Source organism: Petaurus breviceps, unplaced genomic scaffold (assembly GCF_028583685.1).
Source record: "Petaurus breviceps papuanus isolate PSGF00001 unplaced genomic scaffold, PetGlider_PUasm1.0 90825, whole genome shotgun sequence".
Taxonomy (NCBI): domain Eukaryota; kingdom Metazoa; phylum Chordata; class Mammalia; order Diprotodontia; family Petauridae; genus Petaurus; species Petaurus breviceps.
This window is the reverse complement of record NW_027187353.1, coordinates 1,814,387-1,836,151: the sequence shown is the minus strand read 5'-3', so window position 1 is coordinate 1,836,151 and position 21,765 is coordinate 1,814,387. Positions and strand designations below refer to the sequence as shown.

The following is a 21,765-nucleotide window of genomic DNA, read 5'->3' as shown; positions in this document are numbered from 1 at the left end:
GAGAGAGAGAGAGAGAGAGAGAGAGAAAGAGAGAGAGAGAGAGAGAGCAAGTAGTTTGCTTCAATCTACATTCAGATTCTGCAGTTCTTTCTCTGGATGTGGATGGATCTCCCTTTCCATCATGAGTCCTTTGGAGTTGTCTTACAGGCTTGCATTGCTGAGAGGAGCCCAGTCTATCAAAGTCAGTCATCACAGATACAATGTATCTGCAATTGTGTACAATGTTCTCCTGGTTCTGCTCCCCTCATTCAGCATCCTTTTATATAAGTCCAGGTAAATATGAAGTCCATCTGCTCCTCATTTCTTATAGCACAATAGTATTCCATTACATTCATATACCACAACTTGTTCAGCCATTCCCTAATTGATGAACATACCCTTGATTTCCAGTTCTTTGCCACCACAAAAAGAGCTGCTATAAATATTTTTGTACATACGGGTTCTTTTCCATTTCTATGATTTCTTTGGGATACAGTCCTAGAAGTGGTATTGCTGGGTCAAAGGGTATGCACTTTTTATAGCCCTTTGGGCATAGTATCAGATTGCTCTCTATAATGGTTGGATCAGATCACAACTCCACCAACAATGCATTAGTGTTTCCATTTTCCCACATCCTCTCCAGCATTTATCATTTTCCTCTTTTGTCATCTTAACCAATCTGACAAGTCAGAGCTCTCTTAAAGGGTTAATTGTTTTCATTTTTTTCTGGAAAACTCCAAAGGACCTATTAACCATGGGTTTAGTTGTGAAAAGCAATATAGGAAGGAAGTGAAGGGAGCAGTAATTCTCTCCCATGTTTCCTGTCCCCCAACAATGCAACCCCTAATCCACATTTCTCAGAAGAGTAGGATGTGATGATAGACCAGTTCTTAGCCTGATTCCTAATAGGATGAAAAGTGCCTGAGAACTAAACTGTATGTCTCTCTTCACTTCAACCAAACCTGCCTCAGACCAATCTCAGAAAACCCAGTCTCTAAGGGGGCACCACTGTCTGGGAAGCATGTATCCCATTCATCCTCCGTTCTCTTTATTGTTTCTAGGTCTCAATTCTCATAAAAAGCAGCACTTATTTTTAGGCAAGACTCTGAGAAAGTGACCTAGTCCCCTGGAACCACATTGGCATCTTTCTATAGAAATTCCATACCCTCTTCTCAGGTATAATAACAGAGTGAACCCTACAATATTTAACTCTTCATTTCTCCCCTCTCTTCCAGACCAAGTCGGAGTTCACTGTGGAGTTTTCTGTCAGTGATCACCAGGGGGTAAGTATCCCAAGGACCATCTTATCCATAAAGGTTTATAAACTTGAGGGCTAGGAGTCCCCAACCCAACACTTTCTGCGTAGGAACCTTGGAAATTGAGGTGCTACCTTCCTATATTTCTTTTTTTTTGGAAGGGGAAAGGCAGGGGAATTGGGGTTAAGTGATTTGCCCAAGGTCACACAGCTAGTGAGTGTCAAGTGTCTCAGGCCGTGTTTGAACTCAGGTCCTCCTGACTCCAGGGTTGGTTCTCTATTCACTGCACCACCTAGCTACCTCCTTCCTGTCTTTTTGCATAGATGGGAGTCTATGGGCATAGAACATTATACATGTAAAGTGCTTTGTAAATCTTAGAGTCGATAAACAATAGTTGGTTACATTTACTAAGTACTTACTGGGTACCTAGTTTTTAGAAGTACATGCTGACAGTGGGTATCTTGACTCTTTTTCTTCCTAGGTAATTACGAGGAAAGTGAACATCCAGGTTGGGGATGTGAACGATAATGCTCCCACATTTCATAATCAACCCTACAGTGTCCGCATCCCTGAGGTAAGAACCCAGTATGCACTTGAGAGTGGTGGAGGGTAGGATGGGTCAGCAGAGTCACACCTCTGTCTCTCTTCTCCTGATCATGCTTCAGTCTGCTGTTTCAACAGCAGCAGCATCTACCCTTGGCAGGGTAATGAATAAATGATCACTGGAGGGCTTTGGGAAGAAGGTGGTAGGTGATGTTGCTTATTGGAGAAACCAGGCTGTTCTGGACTCATGTATTTGGTGAAGGCTCAGGGGTAGAGGTTGAATAAATAGATTTGTGCGGTATAATTTGGCAAGAGAATCTGTTTCATTCTCTCATTTTGTTCTTTGGGGCATTTTGATTTGTTTGGTGTGGCTTGATAAAGAGTCGACCTCTGAAATGGGCTATATCAATTGCTAATTCTTTCTAGCTGTGACTGGACCCAGCCACTCACTGACAAGAAGGGAAGGCATCATCCTTGGAGGACAGAATTCTCCTTAACCATTCTTTATTTCTTTTCCCCAAGGACTCACCAGGCTAGTCTTCTCATTGTTGGACTTTTGACCCTTTAGGGCAGAGTATGAATGGCTGAGTTTGCAAAATTGCATGTGTGTGAAGTCAAGTAACCTCTGGTGACTTGAGAAGTACAAGTTATTATATTCCAAAGGCCTCATTAATAAACTGACCCAGTGAGACGTCAATCTATCATCTTCCCTCTCCTTGATGTCCAGGGACAACTTTATATCTTTAGAAAAAAAATAGCTTTCAAAGATAGTCCTTGGGATGGATGGGGAATGTGGTACTCTTGTCTCCGATATCAGATTTTAGAATTATAAAGAAAATTGAAAGAGAATGATGGAAAGAGTGGGGGACTCAGAATGCCAAAGACCCAAGTTCAAATCCCACCTCATACTCAGTATCAGTTTCCTCCCAAGGGTACTGATAGAGTCTACTACACGAGTTTTTTATGCTTTCTGCTGCATACCAGGATCTTTCCCTGATTAAGCTATCATACTCTGCTTAGCATATTAATAAAAAATTATTTCTATCTTTATTCTTTTCTGACTTTGTTGAGTCCTTTTCAGTCATGTCCAACACTCTGTGACCCTATTTGGGGTTTTCTTAGCAAAGGTACTGGAATGGTTTGCCATTTACTTCTTCATCTCATTTTGCAATTGAGGAAACTGAGGGAAACAGAGGGGTTAAGTGACTTACTCAGGATCATCCAGCTAGTAAGTGTTTGAGGCTGAATTTGAACTCAGGTCTTCCTGAGTCCAGGACTAGTGCTCTATCCACTGCACCAACTATCTGTTCTAGCCCTTTTCCTTTCTCCTCAAGCCATCTTTCTACTCTCTTAGTAGATCTCAGCTCACACTCACTTAAATAGGGGGAAAATGAGACTATTCTTTGAGCTCCTTCTTCCCAACTCCACATTAGACACCACTTCCACATTATCTTCCCCTCCCCCAACTCTCTCCTCTGTAGCTCTAATATCAGGTGAAGAAGTGACACCAACCTTTCTGCTGGTGCCTTTGATCTTATCCCCTCCCACCATCTCCATGAGCTTTCCTTTCAATTATTGCATTTTTCCCTTAATTTTAAATATCTCCTTTATCTATGGACTCCTTTCCTATTGCTTAAAACCATGTCTAGACTCTTCCATCCTTTAAAAAGAACCAACAAACTTGATTCTACCGTTCCTTCATCTTGCTTCCCTTTCACAGTCAAAGCTCCTAAAACTTATCTTTACTCACTGTCTCCACTTCCTTTTTCTCACTTCCTTTTCAGACTCTTACAGACTGGCTTCTGACATCATTTCTCAACTGCAGTTGCCCTCTCCAAAAGTGAAAAATGATCCTGTAATTCCCAAATCTTTTGGCCTCTTCTCATTCCTGATCCTCTTTACCTCCCCAGTATTTAATATGACTGACCACTGTATCCTCCTAAATATTCTCTTTTTTATGTTTTCCCAGGCACCATTCTCTCTCAGTTCTCCTCCCACCTATGTGGTTGCCCCTTCCTGTTCCCCTTTGTTGGGTCATCATGCACATCTCACCTGCTATGGGGGTTTACCTCAGGGTTCTATCCTGTTCCTTCTTTTCTTCTTTTTCTATATCATGCACATTGTGGGTTCATCTAAAAAGCTTATGCAGGCAACATTCATATCCATCCACTGTGTCCCTTCTGAATTTTAATCCTGTGTCATCAGCTGTCTGTTGGAAGTCTCCAGCTGGCCCAAAATCATCTCAACCTCAGCATACCTAAAAAAGAACTCATTATCTTCTCTGTACTCACTCCCCACTCCCCACAATCCTTTTCTTTTCATTTCTCTCTTTGCATTTGAGCATCACCATTATTCCAGTTACCCACATTTGGAACCTTAGAGGTATCTGCAACTTTGTCTTCTTCTTTACCCATATCATTCAATGAGTTTCGAAGTCTTGTCAATTCTACCCCCATAGTAGATCTCTCATTTGTGCCCTCCTTCCCATTCACTCAGGCACCACTCTGCTTCATGCCCTCTTTGCCTTATGTCTGTACTGTCCTAAATGATCTCCCTGCCTTTAAGTCCATCCTCTTTCCAATTCATCTAACACAAACTACCAACATGATCCTAGTAAGTAGAGATCTGACCACGTTACTCCCCTGCTCAAGAAGTTCCATTGGTTCCCTCTTGCCTCTAGGATAAAATATCAGTTCCTTCCTTTGGTACTGACAGTCTTCATAGTCTTGTTTATTGGGCATCATTCTCCTTCGTGCACCCCATGAAGTCACCCCAGCCAAACTGACTGACTTGCTGATCCTTGTGTGTGAACTGTCTTTGCCTGGGCTATCCTCACTGCCTGGAATGGATTGTTTTCTCATCTCCACCTCATCACTCCTCTAGTTTCCTTCAAGGATAGCTAAGTTCACCTCCTACAAAATATCTCTCCTGTCCCCCCCCCCCCCGGTTGTTAGTATTCTCCTATCAGAAAATATCTTTCATCTATGTTATATTGCTTTGTATTTGATTTTCTGTGTATACAGAATGTACCATGGTGTTTCAGTAGATAGGGGACTAGATTGGAGTCTGAAAGACCCAGGTTCAAATTTTCCCTCACACAGGGAGAATTTGGTCCTTACTAGGTGTGTGGCCCTGGGAAGACCATTTAACTTGGTCCTTTCTAGGTGTGTGACCCTGAGAAAGTCATTTAACTTGGTCCTTTCTAGGTGTATGACTCTGGGAAAGCCATTTAACTTGGTTCTTTCTAGGTGTGTGACCCTGGGAAAGCCATTTAACTTGGTCCTTTCTAGGTGTGTGACCCTGAGAAAGCCATTTAACTTGGTCCTTTCTAGGTATTTGTCCCTGGGAAAGCCATTTAACTTGGTCCTTTCTAGGTGTGTGACCCTGGGAAAGCCATTTAACTTGGACCTTTCTAGGTGTGTGACCCTGAGAAAGTCATTTAACTTGGTCTTTGCTAGGTGTGTGTCCCTGGGAAAGCCATGTAACTTGGACCTTTCTAGGTGTGTGACCCTGAGAAAGCCATTTAACTTGGACCTTTCTAGGTGTATGACCCTGAGAAAACCATTTTACTTGGACCTTTCTAGGTGTATGACCCTGGGAAAGCCATTTAACTCCTCTGTGCCTTAGTTTTCTCATCTGTAAAATGAAAATATTGAACATTCTGAGCTTTAAGGGTCCCTCTGAGCTAGAAATCTATGATCCTTTATTGTTCCTCCTGAATGATCTCGGCTCTCTGAAGTTGGAATTATTTCGCCTTTTTGTCCTTGAGTCTCCAGCTCCCAGCACAGTGCGCTATACTTTGGAGGTGGTTAACAAATGCTTATTTAATCAATAATTGCTCGTATACCTTTGTATGTATGTGTGTGGGGGGGGGGGTCTTGGATTTCCAAAGATTTGGCCACCAGTATGTCATTTTGTAGTCTTAGAGAATATTGACTCATGTTTTACAATCCCATCCCATCCCTCTGTCCAGTCTTCTAGCCAAGCTATCTTGACATCTTTCTACTCAAACACAGCATACCCCATCTCATCCTTTCCTTTCCCTTTTCCTTCCCCTCCCCACTTTCTTCCACCTCTTGCTCAGCCTAGAGCCAGAAGGGATCTGAGACGTCATCTAGTCCATTTACCTCATTTGAAGTAAGGAAATTGAGACCCAAAGAGTTTAAGTGACTCGTCCACTGTTAAACTGGTAGTAATGGGGGGAGCTGGTATTCAGACTCAGGTTCTGGGACTTCAGTTTGAACTTAGGTTTTCTAACTCCAAACTCAGTGGTGTCTCCTCCCTACCTCCCAACACCCCCTACCTCATCCCCCCATGCAAACACAAACTCCCCCCAAACACTCAACCCCCTCACACACCACATACATACCTCCCCATTACAATGGTAAGTGGAAGGTATGAAGTTCATGTCAGAGGACAGAGAGGTCATTGTTAAGAAAGGGTTCACATCGAGGTAGGACTGAAGAGAGATGGGAGAGAGGAAGTGGAGACCCTCCAGGCTAAAGAAGAGCCTGACCACAGGTGCCCAGGGAGTGGTGTGCCTGATGGTGGGGAGACCAGAGAGCAGCCCGGGCCTGGAGCTCAGGAGGGACTGTGCTGGGAGATAAGATCAGAGACTCTGCTTGGGGCCACAGTGTTCTGGCTCTAGTTTAGGTTTCCAAAGGTAGCGCCAAACTATGCTAATCATTATTTCATCTCACTCTGCTATCTCTTTTTACTTTTGCAAATGTAACTATGTCATTCACTTTGTCCCTAGAACTGTCTTTCTTCTGCTTTCTCCTTAACCCTCACCCCATGGCCCCTTCCCCACACTGACATCCCCTCCACACCCTATGACCCCTTCCCCACCACTGTCCCAGTCTTTGTTCCATCCCTGATCCCCACCCCAAATCACTGACATCTCCACCCACCCTATGACCCCTTCCCTACCACTGTTCCAGTCTCTGTTCCATCCCTTATCACAAACCTGAACCACTTACATTCTTTCCCTCAGGTGTCACTTTCTTAAGATATCTTCCATAATTCCTATTTCTCTAAGAATAGAGGTCTCAGACCCTTTACCTGGTAACTCCAGTTCTATCTGTAGCTATACAAGTCTGATTTTTTTCAGGTATATTCTTTGTTCTGATTTCCTTCTGACACTATGAATCCCACCCTGTGTCTCAAACTGCAAAAGGAGTTTGCCAAAAAATAAAGACAAAATTTCTCCTTGTGACAGCATAAGGTGGGGGTCGGGGAAGGTGGGCAGATGTGCCTAGAAGGAAGGTCTGAGTAGGGACCCTTCTCTGAGATGTAGGGTGAGGAATAAGGCCCTGTAAGCCTGTGTTTGGAGGGATTTCAGAACTCCCTGCTTCAGCTGTTTGCCTTGGGCTTTCCCCAGAATGCCCTGGATTACAGCTTCATTCTGGGTGCCCTCGCCTGTTTGGAAGTCACCCTAATTTAATTAAGGGTCTCTATGTGCCAGCCTGAAGTCTCAACCCCATGCTCTTTAAACCAAGGGCACTTATGAGAGTTAATGAGCCACAAATCCATTGCTTAGCTGGCATCCTGGCAGATTTGGCTGGCCCTCTGTCGGCTGGGCACTCTTCCCATGGTGGAGGGCAACAGAAAGAATGGGGATGATGAGGAGTGAAAGTGGGGAGGGAAAAGTCAGACTGATACGTTCCTAGACTCTTGGATCAGAAAGTCAAATCTTTTTCATTGCCATAGGCATTCTCTTCCCTAAACCAACAGCCCTGCATCTCACAGGATCATAGAGCACAAGTAAGAGAAAATCTTGTATACCTCCTCTATACCTTATTTTACAGTTGAGGAAACTGAGGCCCAGAAAGGTTAAGTGACCTGAAGGTGACCCAAGTACTGACAGAGACAGAATTTCAGCCTAACTCCCTGACTCTAAATTTGAGGCTCTTTTCCCTGTATCCCACTGCTTCCAGTCTCCCAGAGTCCTGGCTCTCCCTCTTATGCCCTTTCGATTACTCCAGGGCCCAGTATCCTCAGGAGGGCCCCTATCCCTATTGCTTCTGCAGTTAGAACAATTTTATATGGAGTGGGCTGGTAGGATGATGGAACCTGGGACCACAAGGCAAAAAACCCTGGGTTCTAGTCAATTTTTCATGCCCAATTCATTCTATTGCCTTGGTAATCCATTTAGGGGAAACTGAGGCTCTTGAAGAAAGGAGGCTGCAAATGGCCTTCCCTCTGCTCATCTGACAAACAGAGAGGTGGGTTATATGAGAAAGGTCTGTAATACTTATTCCATAAAAGGAAAGAGACAACTTAAAGTACATATTGTTTATTTCTTCAAGCCACGTTGGGATGGCTTTTGCCCAACTGATATCTGATTCCCTGGTTGCTGCTGGAGTGGACGGTGAGGATGGGGTGACAGCCTTGGCCAGCGCAGTCCTCTCTGCTTGGATGGCATCTAAGTGATTCATCACCTAAGATGGCCTTAAAAGTGGTCAGCAGCTGGGCCTATTGGGGGATTCCCCATTCTAATGTTGGCCAAGGTCAAACCCAGGCTGTCAGGTCCAATCCTGGGCTGGCTTGTTGAAGTCCCTCAGGTCCCACCATGGTCTGAGTCTGCCTCAGATGCTGAGCATTTCACCAAGTACCAAACATACACGTGCCTGAAGGAATGGGGCTGGGGGAGGCTGGACGTAGGCACACACACACACACAAATTGATACATATAAGAGAAACATTATAAATGAGTAGGAGGAGAAAGCGAGATGGCACAATGGTCAGGACATTTGACTTTGAGGGCACTGGAGTCAGGAAGACCTGAATTCAAATCCCACCTCAGTGACTTGGTGTTACCCCCAAACAAGTCACTTAACTTCTCTTTACCTTAGTTTTTTCATCTGTAAAATGGGAGAATAATAGATAGAATGAGATATTTGTAAAGTGCTTTTTCCAACTCTGAAGCACTACAGAGATGCTAGCTATTGGTAGCAGTAGCAATAATTGCCTACTTTAGAGCAAGACCATATGGAACAGAGGATGGAGAGCGGGCCTTGCAGCAAATAAGACCTGGCTCTAAGGCATATCTCTGACATGTGTTGGCTGTGTGACCCTGGGCCAGTCACTTAATCTCATTGCTTCAGGCTGTCAAACTCAAATAGAAATTCCTTCCCACAGCATACTGACATAGGGAACCACAAATGAACATCATCTGTGTTGTATTCTATTTTGATATATATTGTTAAACATTTCCCAATTTCATTTTAATCTGGTTAGGGCTTCACTCAGGAGAGGGCCAGGGGGCCTTGCGTTTGACACCTCTTCCCTAGTGGTCAAGAAGGTGCTGGCCAGTTTTGGTGGAAGGAGTTTCCTCCCCTGGGAGTTCCTTATACCAGTGGAATCACAGGTCCCCTCACTGTTCCTACCTTTATATAATACTTTACAGTTAGAAAGAACTTGGTATAGCTCCTAGGAGGCATGGTTTCAAGGGCACTAGGTCTGAATTCCCAAGGTCCCGAATTCAAATCCTCTGCTAGGCATACCATCTGTGTGTCCTTGGCAAGTTCAAATCCAGCCTCGGACACTTACTAGATGTGTGACCCTAGACAACTCACTTAGCTTCTCTTTGCCTCAGTTTCCTCATGTGTAAAATAGGGATCAACAAGGTTGTTGTGAGAATCAAACGAGATCATTGTAAAGTGTTTAGTGTGGTACTTGGCACATCATGGGTGCTCTGTTAATGTTTATTTTTATTAATATTGTTATCATATGAAAAATGCAGGGTTGAACGAGGCTAACTCTAGGGCCCCTTCTAGCTCCAGTATCCTTTACAAATGAGGAAAGTGAGGGCCAGAGAGCCTGGGATGTGTCCACACAAGCACCACAGCTGGGACCGAAGCCCAGCCTCCTTGACTTCTCCCCACCTTTGGGCTGCCTCAACCTGACATCAGCGATCTGCCATCATACAAGAGGGCGGAGGGAGCTTTAGCAGTGATTGGAGGGAGAGCTTTTGGAGATGATTTTGAAAACAGGGAGGAGTGAGAGCTTAAGTATTAAAAAAACCTACCAAACCAACTCTACCCCCCACCTACCCAGTCACCTCCCTAGTGTTCCAAGGTGTACACGACCCTTTATAGACATCGTGCATTTGAACCTCACAACTTGATTCCAAGGTAGGTTCTGCCACCAAGATCCCATGAGATAATATGTGAAAAACTCTTTGCAAACCTTATCCTAAACCAGGGGTGGGAAACCTGCAGCCTTGAGGTCACATATGGCCCTCTAGGTCCTCAAGTGCAGCCCTTTGACTGAATCCAAACTTCACAGAATAAAGTAACCTTTAATCCAATCAAGCTTAAAGCTGAACTCAGGATTTTAGCCAGTATTAGCCAGGAGGGGGAGGAGGAAGAGGAGTGATAGTAGTAGTAGTAGTAGTAGTAGTAGTAGTAGTAGTAGTAGTAGTAGTAGTAGTAGTAGTAGCAGCAGCAGCAGCAGCAGCATCCCTATTTAATAGATGAATAATGAGAATTTGTTAAGCCCACCAGGCACAGTGCACAACAACTTACATCAATGTAGTGCTTTAAGGGTGACAAGAAACTTCATGAAGATAAGCTTATTGGACTCTCACAACAGCCCCGTGAGAAGGCACTGTGGGCGTTGTCCCGGGTCCTTTGCCGAAGCCCCAAGAAAGTGACTCACCCAGTGTCACAGACTCGTAAGTGTCAGAGGTGAGCTCTGGCCTCTCCTGATTCCAGGTCCGTTGCCTTTCCCGATACACCACACTTCCAAGGGCTGAGATCCTCCCTCTATCCTGACCTGAACTTTAGATCATCCCCAGGGAAATGAGGTTCATGCACCCGCTGAGCCGGCTCTTTCTTCTGTTAGGAAGTATTTATAAAGTACCTACTGTGTGCCAGACACCGTGCCAACCACTTTACCAATATTGTCCCATTTGATCCTCACAACAACCCTGGGAGATAAGAGCTATTATTATCCCCATTTTATAGTTGTGGAAACTGAGGCAGATGATAGTTAAGTGACTTGCCCAGGGTCACATAGCTAGTGTCTGAGTCTGGATTTGAACTCAGATATTCCTGACTCTGGGCTCAGTGCTCTTTCTACTTGGACACCTACCTGCCGCTCTACAGCTGTCTCCATGAATCTGCTTCTTCATCACAGGCCATGTCCCTTTCCACCTGGCAGGTGATTTTTGTAGACATTTTGACTTATCTTCGTAGGAAGCTCCACCCATTAGAATAGGGAGAGTTAAGTGTTCCTGACACCCCAAGAAATCAAGGCAGAGGAGTGAGGGGCTGCTGCAGGCAGGACACTTAACACTCTGATGGCAGAGCTGCCATTAGGAGGCCCCTCCACATTAGAGCTGAAATGCCACTCAGCCTTGGAGCCTCGACTGTGCCCACGGACTGTTCATCCAGCAGCTGGGCACGAGGACAGAGACCCAGGTCCAGCTCCCACCCAGGCGCCCGGCTACCCCCTGGGTACCCAGGCATCCGGCTACTCCCTGGGTACCCAGGCCACTAGCTGGGGATGCAGAGCAGGTAAGTGTTTGGGTTTATTTGTTCCCTGCTCCCTCCACTCTTCTCTCTCCCTAAGTTGTTCTACATGTAATTATCCATTTTATCAGGGCGAAAGGCCCTGCAATTCACTTGTCGAACTCCTAACGAGGCAGCGTGGAAGCTTTCAAGTCCATAAAGAAAGGGGAAATCCTGCTAGAATTGGCAACTTAATTCACCAAGCCAGCCTCGACAGACCTCATTAAGTTCCCGTGTATTCATTTCAGGCTAATGGCTGTCATGCTGACTGCTGTTTGATTTGCTGTAATAGACTTTTATAGCTTTCCAATTTGCTAAAACGTGTTTGCCTGTGTCTGTGCCCGGCTGCACGGCTGTAGTACATCAGTTAGGCGTTGGTGTGCCTGCCACGTTGACCTTCAGGTACTCTCCTCTGCTTGCCCGACTTCTACTGCTGTTCTCCCCACCCTGGGTGGCTCCATGTCCCACTGCTGCCCTCCGTGGCTTCCCCTTGTCTAGTGTTCTGGATCCCTGCACAAACACATCAGCAAGGAGGGAGCCAGGGGCCACCCTCCTCTGGGTGGGGGAGGTAGGAGATACGCAGCAGTTGGGTATGAGGAGGAAGGGGAAGATATGAGGGGCAGAAGCCTGGTTTAAGGACAGATGGGATGGGATGGGAAGGGGTAAAGAATTACAGAGCATAGACTGTCCAGATAATAACTTAGACATCCTTAAAGAAGAAATGTGTGGTTCCCCCTAAGTCACTCATGTTTCTTTCTCCAAATTGCTGTTCAGTCCTTTCAGTCCTGTCCAACTCTCTTTTAGGGTTTACTTGGCAGAGATACTGGAGTGGTTTGCCATTTCCTTCTCCAGATCATTTTACAGATGAGGAAACTGAGGCAAATAGGGTGATATGACTTGTCCAGGGTCTGGACTAGACAGCTAGTCAGTGTCTGAGGTCAGATTTGAACTCAGGAAGATGAGTCTTCCCCACTCTATGCCTGGCACTCTATCCACTGTGCCATCTAGCTGCCCCAAATGACCTTTTATTTATTTGCATATGTACTGTTTTTCTACCCCAAACAGTCTCCTTGAGAGTAGAGACTGTTTTACTTGCTTGTATTTGTACTGCTTAGCCCACTGTCTGTAACACAGTAAGTGCTTAATACATACTCTGTGTATCTATACCTGGCTATCTATCTATCTTCTACCCATCTATCTACCCATCTCCACATCTATCTTTGTTAGAGATAGGACCTGACCCAAGACCTTCCTGTCTCAAAGACCGACCATCTCTCCAAAGCATCGTGTGACATCTCTTGACTCCCCAAACCCTCATTACACTTGGTGGGTTCTTATTCTACTGTCTTGCATTGTTAATTCTTTGTATACATTTGAGCTCCACTATGAGATTAGAAGTTTTAATAGCTGGAGACTATAGCTTACGCTTCAGATCCACTGGGGTGCCCAGCTGATGTTACAAGCTCAGTAAATATTTCTTGTTTGAACAAAACCCAAGATAAATCCTGTGACTTATAAGCATCATGGGAAGCCTGGAATCCTGGATAGAAAACCATTCTTTGAACCAGGAAGACCTAAGTTCACTCCTAGCATCTGGTCTAGACTGGCTGTGAGATTCCAGGCAAGGCACTTAACTTTTGACACCTCAGACAACTCTAAGACCATATACTTCAGATGCCAACTTTCATTGGTAGTGGGAGATCTGGAAGCTCTCTAGGCTAGTGAAATCATAGAGCCAGTCCATGTCCCTATATTTATTACAACCAGGAGCCTGAGGTGATGATTGAATTCTGTCAAGGGACCCTGCTGATGTGTGTGTGTGCTGCATGGACACATATGTATCTAATTCTACATGGTTATTCCTAGACATAACGTTGAATAGTAGAAAGAAAGCTGTTCTCGTGTTATTTAGTCATGCCTGACTCTTTGTGACCCTATTTGGGGTTTTCTTGGCAAAGATGCTATAGTAGTTTGCTATTTCCTTCTCCAGGTCATTTTACAGATGAGGAAACTGAGGCAAACAGGGTGAAGTGACTTGTCCAGGGTCACACAGCTAGTAAGTATCTGAGGCCAGATTCCCATGTAAAAAGACCTAGATGTCTATTCTCTAATATTCATGTCATGGATGGATCACTATGTCTACTAGTCTCGGGCGACCATCTATAAAGTGGGAGAAGGCAACTCTTAGCATTCCCCTTCTTCACTACAGTAATATATCCCTACCGGTACATGCACACGATTCCCATACTGCTTCCATTCATTCACCCTTAAGTCAGTATTTCAAGGCAATGTAATTTCTTTGGAGTAGATACTTCCTCCTGTGATTCAAGGCTTTTACAACTTCATAGATGGTCTTTGAGAGTTCTGTACCTGGAAGAACTCTTCAGCTGCAGCCAGTCTGGTGATGTAATGAACCTTTCAGAACTTGGCTAAGCCAGACCTCGGCCAACAGGCATGCTGGCTGCCCATTGTCGGATTCTGCTCCCATCCTCCTGTGTTCTGGGCATCCTAAGTCCTTCTAGCTTGTTGATGGACCTGTCAAGTATTGGATGTCACGAGCCCTTAAGAGACTAAGGTTATCTCTGCATCATGATGAGGAATCACAGCAGGACTTCATTGGAAGAGTCCTTCATTCTTCAAATATTACCCAGTAGCTCTTATGTCCCAGGCATTGGAATAAGGATACACTGACCTTTCCTGATTCCCACAGTTGCTGGTGCCCTCTCCCTCACTCATTTTCCCTTGTATTTCTTTTGTATATATTTATTTAGACACAGAGTTGGTTCTTGGAAGACAGGGACTGTTTTCATGTCCCCAGCATTGAGTGAGCACTTAATAAATGTTTGTTTCCAACTGACATAGGGTCATAGGTTTTTAACTAGAAAGGACCTTAGGAGGCATCTTGTTTCAGTCCCTTAATTTTGCTGATGAGGAAAGTGAGGTCCAAAGTGACACACAGCTACTAAGTATAAGAAGTTGGTGCCAAGTTCTGTGCATTGTTAATTCCCTACCTTTCTATGTGTTTGGTCTTCCATACTAGATTCTGTGTTCCTTGGGGGTGAAGACTGTATTAGACTTCACCTAGACCATAGTACCTACTTCATGTCAACCTAGACTACTTTATAGATGACACTGTGCTATAGCTCTAATAGAAGGCAAGCTTCTTGAGGGCAAGAACTGTTTTGTTTTGAACTCATTCTGTCCATCCTTGTTCCGACCCAGGAGAGGGCTAGCCTGCTTTCTCATCTGTCCTCTGGAATTGTGGATGGTCATTGCTTTGACTGCAATGCTCAAGTCTTTATAAAAGTGTTTGGAAAAGCAAGACAAGTATAATAAGGAAACCCAAGGTGTCATTTTATTGTAACTCGCATATGACAGGATAAAAATCCCTGACTGGTCCTGGCCATGAGCCAGGTACTCAGCTCCTGGCACTCTTACCTATCTTCTAGCTTGCCATCTAAGCCTGCACGTGCCCCAGGTAGAACTTTACCCAGGTGATACTTGAGATGGGTTTTGCCCACTGCTTAAGTCACACCCGTGCCCTGAATTTCCTGCCAACTGCCCTCCCCCAAATATCATCTACAAATACCTTGCTCCATGTAGGTGGTGATGAAGAAGTGGGAAGACCCCTGGTGGCTGAAAAAGTCAGGAGTCTTGTCATGGTAGACCTAGCCAAGAAAACCTCCGGTGGCCAGCAGTAATGCCCGAGCCCCCCTCTACGCCATCCTAGTCACAGGCTGAATGATTTATAAATTGGATTCTCCAGTTGCAGTGAGAAGAGCTCTCTAGCTGGTATGTTCTGTTCCCTCTGAAGTGCCAGCATGGTTCACAAGAGCTCTGTCTGCTGTGCCAGGAGAAGGCACCACTTGACAGGTGGTATTAATTTCTACCATGGGGCCACGGTTTCTGAAAGCCCCCTCTGCATCCATAACCACCTACCTATTGATCCCAAGGAAGGAGACCAATAAATCATCTCTGGGTTTCACCAGTCTTGCTGGACAGAGCCTAAGTGGCTCCAAGGAGTTCTAATAGCAGGCTCTGATGATGTCTCTATGCCCCCCTAGGTGACCATTGAGTAATCTGAGCTTCCCAGGCCTTTCCTCTGCCCTCCATCCTTTCCTTAAACCAGGGCAGTGATTAATAACCTGGGAAACTTGTTGGTTACCATCAGGAAGATGTCCCCGCCCACAGAAGCAATGGCAAACATGTTTTGTGTTTTTAGCAGTAATGTATGGGGGCCAGAAATGAGGGCACACACTGTGATAGAAAGAATCCTGAACAGACTTGGGTTCGAATCCTTCCCCAGAACTAGCTATGTGACCCTGGGTAGGTCAGGAGGCAGGACTGGACCCGAGATCTCCCTGAATCAAAGGCCATTTGTCTCCTCATTACACCACATTGCATCTCTTTCTGATAATGCCATCTCTGAGCTCCCATACCACTTACTGTCTGCACCTCTCATTGAGTACTGATTATGGCTTTCATTTTTAATTATCTACTTTAAGCCTCAGTTTCCTCATCTATAACCTGAGTATAATACTCTGTATTATCATTATTATATTAGCTACCTCAGAATTACTGAAAGGAAAGTGCTTTTTAGCCTTGAGTTATGTCAATGCATATTGTTATTATAGCAGGTAAAACAGTAGCACCCCCACCCCTCACCCCCATTTCAAAGACATCTGAATTTTTGAATGATCTGAAGATTGTTGCCTTTTATTTCATCTGTGCATTTCTTCAGGCACCTTTACATCCCATTCTCATTTGGCCTCCTGATGTCCCTATTACGTTAGTTGAGAGATATTCTTCCCATTTTATAGAAATATAAAAGCTGGAGCCTGAAGATGATCAGTGACTGTCCCAAAGTCACACAATGAGTTAGTGACACTTGGACTTCCCAATCCCTCCATCCTGCCTGCACTTCCTGCTCCTTTCTGTTCTGTGATAGATGCTTAGGCATTTCTTAATTTGGGGCAGCCTTTGTTTGACTTCAAGTGGTAGAGTTGGGCTCTTACTCAATTGAACATTTCCCATGAAGAGCTGAATGCCAAGGCAGCCATTGCCTACATCCAACTTGGGGGACAGAGAGCTAGAAGATCTAGAGGTCCTCTTGCCCAGCTCTCTCAGTTTGTGGAAGGAAAAACTGGGGACCAGCTAAGGAAAAGAACTTGGTGAAACCCTCACATCTACTAAGGAGCAGAGCTAGAATTCATTCTTAAATCTATTGTGCTTACTCTAGAGTTCATTTCACACACGTGCACATGCACACACACACTCACGCTCACTCACTACTGCCTGTGTAGTCTGAAATGTCCTGGTTGAAAAATTCTATGTAAAACTTCCTTCCCTCTTTCCTTTGTCTCTATTTTCCTTCCTCCCTCCCTTCTTTTTTTCTTTATCTCTATTTCCTCATCCATTTACTTATTTTTAAACTCATTAAAATTTCTGTTGATAATTTTGGGTTTTTATCACCTTAATTTCCAAATATATCTCTCCTCCATCCTCTGTCCAGATAACCAGCCCTCGTGACAAAGAATTTTTAAAAGAGGAAAAAAGAAAATAATATTTCTGCAGAGCTCATAGCCACTACATCATCTGAATCATCCAGGACAGGAAATGTTCCACTTCCCATTTTCATGGTTTGCAGCCAAGGGAAGGAGGCACATTTTGTCTCCTCTTAGGCCCAAGTATGGTTACTTTAATTAGACAGCCCTTAACTTCACTGTTGTCATTGTATTTATTGATCTCCTTCTGCATTGTTCTGGTTCTGCTGAATTCACTGAATCAGTTCATGTAGGTCTTCCTATCCTCCACTGAATTCTTTGTATTTGTTCAATCTAATGACATAATAATTTTTCATTCTGTTCCTGTGCCACAATTTGTTTAGCCATTCCCCAATCGATCGGCACCTCTTACCTGCTTTTAAATATACCAGGCCATGCTTCTGACCATAACCATTTCTGTCTTACACTGAAGGACATTTCAGGTATCTTAAGAATGCATGCCACTTGACAGTAGAGATTGTTTTGTCCATTGTGTTTTTATCACCATTAATTACTATAGTGCCTGGCACAAAGTAGATATTTGATGTGAATTGGGTGACCATCTTGGAGTTCCCTGGTGAAGACTGTTCATATCATTCTGTAGATGAGACATTAAGAAGTCTCTTCAACATGAATCCCATTCTACTATCATAAGACTTAAAATCAAGACCTAGCCAGATGCCATACCCAGCCTTTCTGACTTCTGTACTATCTCCCCAAGCCCCACCCTATCACCAACCTCTAACATTAAGCCCCCAAATCTTTTCATCAATCAGTATATGTAAGGGAAGAGTGGAGGAGACCAAGTAACATAAGACATGATTTCTACATTCTCTTCATAAATATAACAATAAAAAATAGTGACTGACACCTACATAACATTTGGGAAAATTGGGAAAATTCTTCACATATATCATCAGATCTGAATCTCTTCATAATCCTGTGGGGAAGGTACTATAGAGATTACTATCTGCATTTTGAAGAGAAGGAAACTGAGGTTCATTAAAGTTTAAGTGACTGTGGTCAAAGGAAGCAAGTGTCAGAGTCAAGATTTGAATTCAGGTCTTCCTGATTCCTCTTCCCATATTCTCTGTCCCACATATCTCTATTGCTGGATCAAAGGGTATGCACAGTTTGATTATCCTTTGGGCATAGTTCCAAATTGCTCTCCAGAATGGTTGGATCAGTTGCCAACTCCACCAAGTTAGACGGCACTATCCTTGACCACATTGCCTCATTTTGCCCAACTGACTAAAAACACCAGTCCTTTTGCCCTGACCAAATGGACTGATGTCTGCCCACTGCTTCGGTTTTTTATTTTGTTTTGACCATCAGTGACTGTCCGAACCCAAAAAAAGTCTAGGAAAGGAAAACCAGAGGGGAAAAAATGAATTCAGCTTGGCTCAATTTCCCCAAGGTCTGTGAATTTGGGGAAGGTGAAGCGAATTACATCTGACCTCCATAGCTAATCTAGCCATCCCATTTTTGTCCTCATTTTCTCATGGAGTGGCACAGTCCCCGCCCAGGACAGACCCTGGCCTCCTCATTCCTTACCAGCCCAAACCAGAAAAGAGGACAGTGAGGGAGAGGAGGGGGGAAGGTTTAAAAAGAGGAACTCAGATGTAATTAAAATTATTATTTTGTTTTAATGGTAATAATGTTCTTAATTACATCAGTTTCCTAGCTGACTCTGGCTGGGAGTCTTTGGGGGCCTATATAATTCTATTGCGATGACTGCAGGACCCAGCGCTATGAATACGAAACAGCAGGAATGAGCACAGAGCCCGAGCTACAGCACATTAGTGATTCTCTTACACATGCCAGGACAACTTTTATTATTTTCCCCCCTTTAAATAAAGAACCTTTAAATTGAAGGAGATGATAACAGCCCTGATAGGAGAAGATGTTCCCACTGCATTGTCGAGCTGTCAGCAGCCTCACTCTGGCATCTACCTGTCCTCTTCTCTTCTTTTTCTTTTAAAATGGTCTCCTCCCCTGGCCTGATGGAACTCATGGTAGGAAGGATTGAAGTAACCCTTTAGAGTCTTCCTGATCTTCCAGGCAGAGCCTATGCAGTTTTATCTAAGTGAATAAGCCTGTAGTATAGGAGGCCTTGGAGGCAAATTCCTTTCCTAGGGCATTGCATGTGGGCTTACTCTGGGCTCAGTTTCCCCATCTGGGAAAGAAGAATAGGCCAAAGACGGCTGTTAATTGAACTCTTAGTGGGAGGTAAGTCAAGTCAGCTAGCACTTTTTAAAGAGTAAGTAGTATTTTATTTTTTCCAATTACAAGTAAAGATAGTTTTCAACATTCATTTTTTATAAGATTTTTAGTTTTAATTTATTTCTTCCTCACTTCCAGCCTCCTTCCCAAAGATAGCAAGCAATCTGCTACAGCTTATACATGTAAACACATTTCCACATTAGCCGTGTTGTGAAAGGAGAAAAGAACAAAAGGGGAAAGGCACCAAAGGAAAAAAAAAGTGAAAATAGTATTCTTTGTTCTGCATTCAGATACCATAGTTCTATCTTTGGATATGAATAGTATTTTCCATCATGAGTCTTTTGGAATTGTTTTGGATCATTGTATTGCTGAGAAGCATTAATTCAATCCTAGCTGACCATTGCACAATGTCGCTGTTCCTGTGTACAATGTTCTCCTGATTCTGCTCACTTCACTCAGCATCAGTTCATATAAGTCTTCCCAAACTTTTCTGAAATCTCCCTGCTCCTCATTTCTTATAGCACAACAGTATTCCATTACATTCATATGCCACAACTTGTTCAGCTTGATTTTGAATTCTTGACCACTGCAAAAAGTTGCTATAAATGTTTTTGTGAATGTGGGTCCTTTCCCCTTTTTCATAATCTCTTTGATATACAGACCTAGTAGTGCTATTGATGCATCAAAGGGCATGCACAGTTTGATTGCCCTTTGGGCATAGTTCCAAATTGCTCTTCAGTTGACAACTCCACCAACAATACATTAGTGTCCCAATTTTCCCACATCTTCTCCAACCATTTTCCCTTTTGGTCCTATTAGCTAATCTGATAGGTGTGAGGTGAGGTGGTACCTCAGAGTTGTTTTGATTTGCACTTCTCTAATCAATAGTGATTAGAGCCTTTTTCACATGACTATAGATAGATTTTTTATGCAAAACCTTTTTTAATTTGACATGATCAAAATAATCCATTTTGTTTTTCAAAATGTTCTCTATCTCTTGTTCAGTCATAAATTCTTCCCTTCTCCATTGATTGGCATTTGTTAAGCACTTACTATATACCAGACATCATGCCAAGCTCTGAGGATAGCCAAAGAAGAAAGCCAAAACCAGTCCCTGACCTCAGAGAGCTCCCCATCTAATGGCAGAGACAACATGCAAACACCTATGTGCAAACAAGATATAAAAGGGATAAAAATAGAAGAAAATCCAAGAGGAAAGGCCCTTAACCTCTGTCTGCCCCAGTTTCCTCATCTGTGAAATGGGGAGAATAACTGTACTTCCCCCCCCCAGGATTGTAGTAAGGATCAATTGAGATGATATGGTAAAGCACTATAGAAATGCTAGCTAGTATTACCTCACCCATCATCCCAACCACCCAGAGTTGTTGCAAGAAGCAATGAGAAATCTATGAAAGTTCTCTGAACAGTTTAGAGAAAAATTACTTTTAAAGCTAAGTTGTTAATCATATAGTCAATTATCATTGAATTCTTGTTGATTCTTCCTGACCAAGAAAAAAAGAAAGAGACAGGGAAGAGCTAGCCTTGAATAGGAAGGGGAGCTTGGCTCTTCTCCTTTCCCTTTCCCTTCCCTTCCCCTTCCCTTCATCTTGGATCTTGAGCCTCATCTATAAGACTGAGCTTAGCCAGGCTCCCCTTCCAGAGCAGGCAAGTCAGTAGGTACTATATAAATGTTATTCCACTTATGCCTTCAGCCTACAAGACACCACTCATTGTGCATGTAGGGTGATGCTTTATCAGATCCCAAGGAAAGATATGTGGAGAATGGCAGATCAGACCCTGACCAGAAAAGTCTCTATTCTGTAGGGTGGGTGAGACATACCCATGAGGAAAAAGATGGAGGTTCCAGTGGCTGCTCAGAGCTTTCAGTGATATACTCTCAAAATAAATTATGACCACAGATGGGACTCATTAGACAAGGAATTCTTAATCTGGGGTCTACAAATTCTAGGGTCTGGGGATAGATTTCAGGGGATCTTGAACCTGGATGGAAAAAAAAATTGAATCTCTGTTTTCACTAACCATTGCTTTCCTTTGTAATTATGTGTATTTTACTTTATGTGTTTCAAAATATTATGCTGAAAAGGGGCTTGTAGTCATCACAAGACTGCCAATGGCAGAGATGTTTTGGGAAATGTTTAAAAATTTATCCTCTGAAAATATAGGACACACATTTAATATAGGGCACATTAGTAACATTTTCTCCATCACTTTCTTAATTCTAGACAACAAAATAATAAATCAGGCCCATATTTATAGCATTGCTGATTTCCAAGGTGTAAAAGCTCTTGCCATACCCTTGACCAAAGGGAGCTATGACACCAACAATTGGGGGTGGCCAGGTAGCACAGCGAGTAAGAGCACTGGCCCCAGTGTTGGGATGACCTGGGGATCGAATTCGGGCTCAGACACTTAGCACCCACCCAGAAACACCTGGCCGTGTAACCTTGAGAAAGTTACTTAACCCCAATTGCTTAGGGGCAGCCAGGTGGCTCAGCAAGTAAGAGCACCAGCCCCAGTGTAGGGATGACCTGGGGATCGAATCCGGGCTCAGATACTTAGCACCACACCCAGAAATAACTGGCCATGTGACCTTGAGCAAGTAACTTAACCCCAATTGCTTTAAAAAAAAAATCCTGACATTAGAAAAAAAAATTTTTAATTAATTTTTTTAAAAAAGAATCCCTA

At 43.7% G+C, this 21,765-nt stretch overlaps 1 protein-coding gene across 1 annotated transcript in view; it reads left to right on the top strand.

The window, feature by feature from the left end:
* CDH23 (cadherin related 23) overlaps window positions 1-21,765 on the top strand; it is a 620,897-nt gene that overhangs the window by 155,342 nt on the left and 443,790 nt on the right. The window contains exons 5-6 of the mRNA XM_069071099.1: window positions 1,215-1,262; window positions 1,717-1,809. Of these exons, the coding sequence (XP_068927200.1) occupies window positions 1,215-1,262; window positions 1,717-1,809 (141 nt within the window). The remainder of the gene's footprint in view (window positions 1-1,214; window positions 1,263-1,716; window positions 1,810-21,765) is intronic.